At 44.7% G+C, this 8,705-nt stretch overlaps 1 protein-coding gene across 1 annotated transcript; it reads left to right on the top strand.

Moving 5' to 3' along the window:
• On the top strand, window positions 1-2,218 carry LOC117855075 (NAC domain-containing protein 2). The gene is made up of 3 exons (XM_034737349.2): window positions 1-346; window positions 439-773; window positions 1,384-2,218. Exons 1-3 carry the CDS (start codon window positions 121-123, stop codon window positions 1,894-1,896), a joined length of 1,074 nt encoding a protein of 357 aa, XP_034593240.1. The 5' UTR covers window positions 1-120; the 3' UTR covers window positions 1,897-2,218.
• Window positions 2,219-8,705: the final 6,487 nt, after the last annotated feature.

The following is an 8,705-nucleotide window of genomic DNA, read 5'->3' on the forward strand; positions in this document are numbered from 1 at the left end:
CGCAAAATTTCAGGTCTCTCGCCATTTCCACCTTCCCCTACGTACCTTGAGCTACCCAAGGGGCAGGATATATATCAGATCCGTACTGCTAGATCTAGCTAGTGAATTAATCAGTTCTTGATGACAATCGATCTTGGTCTAGCTCCGGCGTCGGCGTCGGCGTCCTCCGGGGGGCGCGGCGGCATGCCGAGCCCGTGCACGGCGCTGCCGCCGGGGTTCCGGTTCCACCCGACCGACGAGGAGCTCATCCTCCACTACCTCCGCAAGCGCGCCGCCGCCGCGCCGTGCCCGGCCCCCGTCATCGCCGAGGTCGACATCTACAAGTTCGACCCATGGGACCTGCCAGGTTTGTTATAGTTTGTGCGCCGGCCATGTGCATGTTCAGGTTCTTCAGTTCATGGAGATTTGGATGCTCACGATCGATATTCATTTGTGCAGCCAAGGCGATATTTGGGGAGGCCGAGTGGTACTTCTTCAGCCCGAGGGACCGCAAGTACCCCAACGGCGTGCGGCCCAACCGCGCCGCCGGATCCGGCTACTGGAAGGCCACCGGCACCGACAAGCCCATCACGCTCTCCGACGGCGGCGCCGCCGCGGCCGACTCGTCGGAGAGCCGCGCCATGATCGGCGTCAAGAAGGCGCTCGTCTTCTACAAGGGCCGCCCGCCCAAGGGCATGAAGACGAGCTGGATCATGCACGAGTACCGCCTCGCCGAGGCGCTCGCCGCCGCCGCCACCTATAGGCCCATGAGGTTCAAGAACTCATCCATGAGGGTACGCACATATAATCTGAGATTCTTACACTTACACACTGGCTACGACGTAGACTCATAATCATCAGGAGCTTATTATTACACTACCGTCAAATCAATTCGATATTGAGTTTCCTTTTTTTTTGTGAAAGATTCGATCTTGAGTTTCTCGCACCAATCACTCAATCAGTAGATCTAAAAATTACTATAAGTTATAGAGATTTTAGGAAACTATTTTATGCATTTTCTTCTTGCTTTATTCATTTTGAGAGGACAGCCCTCCGAGGAATCTTCTTTTTCCTTGTTACTTTTGAAAGTTTTCTTGTGGTTGCTTGTGTGTGGATGCCAGTTTAAGCAAGTTCCCGAGGTCAATCAACCACTGCATTTCTTTAACCTCTCAGATGCCCTCTCTCCATGAGAGAGACTTCAATTCGCTTCGAGCAATGATAGAGACCAGATGATTCATCCATCAGAGATCCCTTATACTATCCGTGTGGCTTTTCACCACTGCCAATAATTGGCGTGCTGATCACACACACTGGTCACATCTCGAGCTTCAAGACACGTGTTGCTTGATGAATTAAAATGCCTGAGCGATCACTGCTGATCACTGTCTACTGTTGACGATGCAGCTGGATGACTGGGTGCTTTGCCGGATCTACAAGAAGACCACCCCGCAGCTGTACTCGTCGCCACTGCAGGACGAGCCGTCGTCCATGGACGGCGGCCTCGACCTCGGCCGGCAGCACGACGACTCGGTCTCCGTCGACGACATCGCCGCCACTTACGCGCCTGCCGGTCGGCTACCGCGGCCGGCCTCCATCTCGGACTACCTCGTCGACTACACGGCGGTGTCGGAGCTGTTCGAGAGCATGCCGGCGCCGGAGACGACGGCGCTGCTCGGCACGGACGCCGGCAGCAGGTTATACGTCACCAATAATGGCCAGGCTGCAAGCAGCTCCTCAGCGCAGCAGCAGAGCTCGCACAAGAGGCGATTCATGGAGGATTACTCAAACGGCGACTTGGACATGCTACACGCGTCGTCCAACAAGAGGGTGATGAGCGATCAGGCATCCATGGCTGCCATCAACAACACCTTCTCCCTGTTTGAGCCGGGCCAGACTTCTCTGCCGGACAGAATATGAAGCATGCGTGTGCTCCCTCACTGCTAATTAGGGCTAGGAAAGAATATTGATTATTTGATTAGTATTGATGCGGGGGGATTATTTATCCATCGATCAATTTTAGGAATAATATACACCAAAGTATTGTACTGTAAAAATAGCTGTAATAGGAAGAAAATTACGGTGGCGATGTCACTAGTAGCTAGGTCTCATTTTAGATGTAGTGTTAAATGTTAAATGTTAATTAGTGTGTGCAACTGTAGCAGATAGTAGGTAGGTTGTAACATGTAAGAACACATTTATTGAATAAAACTCCATGATATAATGAAAATATTTCAGTACATATGTGAATGAATCAATGAAGTAGTACTATATATAGTTCAAATTTTGGGTCGATATCATTCATGAACATGCACATCTTTATAGGTACCATTTCCAGTGTAATGAAAGATGAATAATACATACAATTTCGTTAGGATTTATTTTATTTAAACCAATTTGACAGATTACTGCATACCAATGTGAAATATGGACACATATATTGGCTCTTTAATTTCATTATTCAGAAATAATTAATGTGGGCCGGACCATGGAATTGAATGCACGACCAGATGCCTAATCGATCGCATGAGATGCACTATTGATCACGAGAGTATTTCGGGGGAAAAAGACCCGTGGAAGTGCCAAAATTGGAGTGTCAAACCAGTGGAATCGGAGAGCAATGTCTTGTCTTTTATTTGCTTGTTGCCTGAAAGCTTGGGTTCCTCCCCCCCGGTTCGCACCAAACCAAAAGGCAAGTAGCTAGATGGAGAGAGGCACATAGCTATCGCAGGCTCGCAGCAAGTTGGCAGAAGAAGCCCGACCTTATCCATTCATGGAGCGATGGACACCCTTGGCCTTTGTTGGGTGTGTTGGTTTAATTGGACCATGTTCATGTGTATTGGTTTAATTGAAATGGTTAGTGGGCAAAAACATCCATAGTGGCCAGGTACTGATGAACTATTGTTCTTTTCCAAAGTTTGAGATGGGCATTCAGGAGATTGCCTTTGATAGAGAAGTCTCAACTAGCGTACGTGTGCATGTCATGGGCGGCGATATGATGAGATAAGTAACGGTGTAGCATCAACAATAATGGATTGAGATATAGTCATCTTTTTATGGGTGAAATGACTAGTTGGTGCATAAAGCTCAAGATTGTGCCAATTGGGCCTTTTGTTTTTGACAAGATAACATATATATGTATATGTCGATCGACTCCACGCATGTCATTCCACACCAGGGATTACCATTTGACGGTTAACTGTCAGGAATATTGTTTATGTTGGTTTTGCACTTGAACACTACATATATACATGTTGATTTAATTTGGATTGTCCCAAATTAAATTCTCTGACTTCGAGTGATTTAAATCAGTGATAAAATAAAATTGGCCAAAATTTTGATCTTTTCGGTCGCTACCGAAATTACTGTTTACTTGTTCATCGAAAAACCATCTTTCTAATCCGTATTTCGGCCAAAATTTTACGGGTTACATACGGTGACTATTCCGGTGAGGATGAAAAAATGGTGAAAACGAAAATAAGGATCCTTATTTAAATGTTATGCAGTACGTGGATTTGTCTTCAATAACCACAACACAACACCTCGAAGGAACGAAGAGAGTGAGCATTATGTTAAACACATGTGAAAATGACTTGACAATTTTAAATGGCATGTACTCCTTGCTAAAAGACCCCCCCACTGTTTTGGCTCCCATGAGATCATGAGATGAAGGTCAGATATACATCCTGTACCCACCAACTTGTCCTTCTTCTTTTGACCGCGTGTGTACGATACTTACTTTTCTACACCACCAATAGTTCTCTGCAACGTAATGCGAACAATTTATTAGGCGCGCACGCGCGTACGTACGTACGTACTTGCCCTTTGCTTGTGGGACATGCGTTACGTGCGCGTGTGAAAGCGTCAGCTTATTCCTCGGAATACATTTATGATTAAGCCACAAATAAACTAAAGGGCGAGTATTCTGTTGTGTTACGTTTGACCAGCTGCATGTGTAGCTATATATGCTGTTGCTTCCTAAGCTGAGGCAGAAGGCGTACGTGGACTACACTGCCGCTTACCAAATCACCCAATCAACCGGTGATTGAGGAAGAGTTGAATAATTGGGGCCTACTACCTTGTACCCAAAGCAAAGCCCACGGATATGTATATTTATATATATGCACAGGACTGTAGAATCGGAGTACATATGCATAGACCTAGGCCATTGTCGTCCCACAAGCTATACAAATGACGTCACACCAAGCAGCTAGCAGAAACCAGCGATGGGTGATGGTCCGTTTCGTCTATTTAAATTTTGAACCGCTGGATCTTTTGTCACCAACTGATTTAAATTTTAACCATTCAGCAAGTGGACACACCGACCGAGTTGACAAATGATCGACAAGTTGTGTGCTTGCTGCAGCAAAGGGCGCAAGCATTATTTGGCGTCGCGCTATATATTCTATAGATGGGCTTACCCTTGGATGATTTCTCGTGTGTCAGACCACGCAATCCATCGTGACGTGGCACGCGTAAAAGATCCCCCCTTTGACCTCACATATCAGCACCACCGATTTGGCGATTTCATATATTCCCTCCGTATATTCCCTCCGTCATGAACGTTTTGGACATATAACTTTTGATATGCATCTATTTTTATCTTGTAGAGATATTTTATGTTGTCCCTATAGAGTCGGTCATTTTCCAATATGTCATAGAGATGTCTCTATTAATAGTGTCTCTTTGAATGAAGAGACATTTTTATAAGTATCCCTATATTTTCTAAGACAACTTGTAATGTCACAATATTATGTCTCTATCTTCTACATGACTATAAATATATTGCAAAATATGGTAATTTTTGCAGACTGCATTGCACAATACTCCACCTACTAGCCAACTCAACCTCACACCAATTGTTGCATATTTACTTAGTATACTTCTTATGAGTATGCATCAATAGTCTAAATAGTGTCTCAAGATATTACAGTGAATGTCTCAAACAATGGCTTTATGGGGTAAAGTCAATTTTTAAGTGTCTCAATTGTGTCCCTAATATTCTATGTTGGCATTTTACAAAAATGACTTAAGAAAATGTCTCTATGGTTGCAAATGCCTCAAGTAGTGTCTCAATACATATGACACTTTCTAAAGTGCAACAAAAAGTGTCTTTATATATAATACGTCAATACATATTCATAAGGGCAAATCATAAAATTTCTATACAAAAGTGTCTCTACTTAAGGTTTATGTTGTAGTGTATATATTATACCTAGATACATAGCAAAAGATATATACCTAGAAAAGCCAAAACGAATAGTAATTTGGAATGGAGGGAGTACATGGCATGAGTCATTAAAAGTTAATATTATGATCGGAAACTTTAAAGGACAAGGGAAAATGTTGTTAATAAAATGCAAAGGAGAAGGGGATGGGGAAGTGGAAGGTGAGACGTTGATGGGAAGGAATGAGCGATGACGGACTTTCGGGGATGAAAAGGTCTCACAATTGCCTTGATTGCCTCCATCTATGACTCCTTTGCCATCTCTTCTTCTCCATCCTTGCACTTGTCACCCTTGCCAAAGGCCATGCCAACAAGTAAGTCGGCAACAAGTGCCTTCACCGCCTCTATCTGCACCTCTTCTACCCTTTCTTGTAACTCTTCCATTTCAATCCTCCTCTTCCTTGCCTCAACCTGCTGAAAATATTCTTCCCATGAACAACTTAGGGTATTCTGCATTTGGATCAACAACAAAACCTGTGCGAGCTCGCTCCTCCCCCAACCTCTATTTCTCCAACTATCTCTCCTCTTACAACTTTATCCTCTTTTGTCTCCTCTCATCTTCAGTTAGAGGCCGTGGATACTTGGTTCTCTTCCGTCTCCAATACTTAATAAGAGTTTCCGACGCATAAAGTCCTTTAGGCTTCACTCCAGTCTCACGAGCCATGTCTCGGTATATTTCCCCCCATAGCAAGTCACTGTTAGGTATAGGCACATCATACTTAGACCTAATATTATCTTGTGTTTCTCTTGACTTCCATGGTTCTGATGTACGACCCAACTTTAACATTAGATCCTGGTGACCATAAAAGCCTTCCCAATCGCATTTCCTTCCCTCCTGCAAAAATGCTTGAAACTGTTAGAAATTTGTAGCAATGTAAAATGACACAAATCATCACAACAAAAAAAGGTGAATAGTTCCTCACCTAATACTCGCCATATGCATTGCCATAGAACCAACCATAGCCAAGCTCGGAGGGCACCACACCTTACCAATATACCATACTTGTATCTATCACTAGGATATGACTCACATGGCCATGATGCCTTTCCAGTCTTGAACTCCCGCACTTGCTCCTCCGTTGGCCACAACGGCCTAGGCCTATGGATGTACTCATTGAAATCACTAGTGGCCATATGTCCTGCATTTAAACAATGAAAAGATTCCATGCTTGTCGGATTTAGTGACCGGCGGTCCACCAGGGGGTTACCTAGGTGGTAGATTTGTAGGTGGGGGAGATCGTGAGACCAAGAACTCGAACGGTAACACAAGGGTGCAAGGTTTAGACAGGTTCGGGCCTTCGGAATGTGATACCCTACATCCTGTGTTCTGGTGGATTGTATTGCTGGTATGATATATGGAGAGTTGAGATACCCTTGGGAGGCATCCCTGGTTGCCTTATATAGGCTGACAACCTAGGGTTACAATCGGATAGGATCTAATCCTAGTCGGTTGTTACGTGGAAAGCAATCTGAGTCGGTTTACAACAAGTATCCCATGATATCCGGGCATAATCCATTCACCCGGACTCTGGACTTGTGCTCCATGTATCTTTATGCCTTGACCTGCACGGTGTGGTTGGGTGGGCCCGCTTGTCAGGACCGTCCAGTATCCTGGTCGGTGGGAACCTGTGGGTACCCTTATTCCTCAACGCTACATCTCAAAGAATACAAGTGTGACTTGCATGAGATTGTAACATTATGGTACAAAACTTACATGTGTCTTTAGCGAGCATCGGAAAAATGGAGTGAACTTAAGTGGAACCCCTATGTTAGGACGCATAAACTTAGATGCAACTCCACAATTGCACAAGGGATGTTCCCTCACACACTTGTAGGCAGCCTTCTGCTTCTCCTCTTCGGTCATTGGAGGTGGGTTTGGTGGAGGAGTAACCCAACGCTTGAACTAATGTTATGGTTCAAGCTTCGTCCTGTCGTGTAGGAATAGACGAATCCTAGGATCATATTTCACGGGTCCATCTATCCACTGAAAAAAATAACAAAGGCTTGCAGGCATAGGATGGAACTCCCACTTGCATACATAGTAGGCTTTCCAGCGGTTTTGGGGTGCCTTGACTGTTTCACCTCGGCTGGCACGCCACATCTACAATTTGGGATAGGAAGGGCTAGAGGTACGGGAGTATCCTCATCCGACTCACTTGGGTACTGCGTATAGCCCATGCACCACTTGTATTCATACCTGGTCGTCGACATCACGCCTACACAACAAGTGACCAAACATGAATTAAGATTTTTCAACAATACAATTGTGTTGCCAACGAATAGGTCTAACCACGATAACAACATTTCTATCATTCATCTACATTGCATGCCTCCAACTAAATCATTACCAAAATCTCAAATCAAGCATATGTTACATTTTCTAAATGTCAAATCCAGGGGCAGAATGATACGAACAAGTGTACTGCGACTTTGATCTATCAACATGAACTTGCATTGATTCAACATTCAACATCTTACCTTAACCCTAGCCTAACCAGTTGTTCAAATATCTATGAAATGCAACGGTAAAATAAGGAAAAAAGTGGGGGAATATCTTCCCAAGGACGTGGGGATCGATTCCCCCCCCCCCACTTTTCCCACCCCAAAACACCGGATTTTTTTTTTTGGGTGGGGGGGGACATCGGGGGGCGCGACAGCTGGCGGCGAGGAGAAGGAGCGGCTTAGGCAGGGGTAGCAGCTGGAAGAAAGGAGGGAGAGGGAAGGAGAAGGGTGTGCGCTAGCCTGGACGTAGCCGCTGCCGTGCCAAGCAGTCTGGCACGACAAGCTTGATGCGCTAGTGCATGTGGCATAGTAGCGCCTCACCCAATCAGCGCCGCGCTGGCTCGGCTTGCCTCGTTGTGCCAGTGTGGCAGCATTGTTGCGCTACTGCATGTGGCGCAGCAGTGGCTAACTGCCGCGCCATGGCGCACGGCGCGACCAAAAGGGTCACGCTGTGCAAATAAAGTTGGGGAGGGGTTATTTTTAAAAATATCTTAAAAAAGGGTTAAAAATAAAAAAAATCCGAAGTGCCCATGAGTCTGCAACATTCCCTAGGGTGGGAGGAGTTGTGTAGGTGGGGAGGGAGAAGGTGTGCAGGACTAAGCGGTAAACCACAACATATCCATATAAGGTGTTTTCTTTCGAATCACTATAACTAATCATGATTATTATACAATATTTTTTAAACTTGACTTGACAATCTATGAAACTGAACCTAACTTTCTAAATAAACTACTCGATATTTTTTTATAAATGTTGAAATAGTATATTTAAAATGTTGAAATACTACCCCTCAAATGTTGTTTTTTTTAACATTATGATGATTCAAATAGAACTGAAAGTGGACTCATAGTTTGAGAGGAAAATGCATTTCAAATTTTATATTCAAACTAATTAATGTTGTCCATACATCTATGGACCCACCAGAAGGTTTGAATAGTCCTAGATAAGGGGTTGTACACTAAGACGTGTTAGACACGGAGACTATGGAGGAGGACGGTGT

Source organism: Setaria viridis, chromosome 5 (assembly GCF_005286985.2).
Source record: "Setaria viridis chromosome 5, Setaria_viridis_v4.0, whole genome shotgun sequence".
Classification (NCBI taxonomy): Eukaryota; Viridiplantae; Streptophyta; class Magnoliopsida; order Poales; family Poaceae; genus Setaria; species Setaria viridis.

Bases quoted from the DNA above. Each gene is read 5' to 3' on its own strand.
- LOC117855075 (XM_034737349.2), top strand. From the start codon at position 121: ATGACAATCGATCTTGGTCTAGCTCCGGCGTCGGCGTCGGCGTCCTCC. The intron at 347-438 runs GTTTGTTATAGT...TCATTTGTGCAG, and splicing joins CGACCCATGGGACCTGCCAG to CCAAGGCGATATTTGGGGAG. The intron at 774-1,383 runs GTACGCACATAT...TTGACGATGCAG, and splicing joins TCAAGAACTCATCCATGAGG to CTGGATGACTGGGTGCTTTG.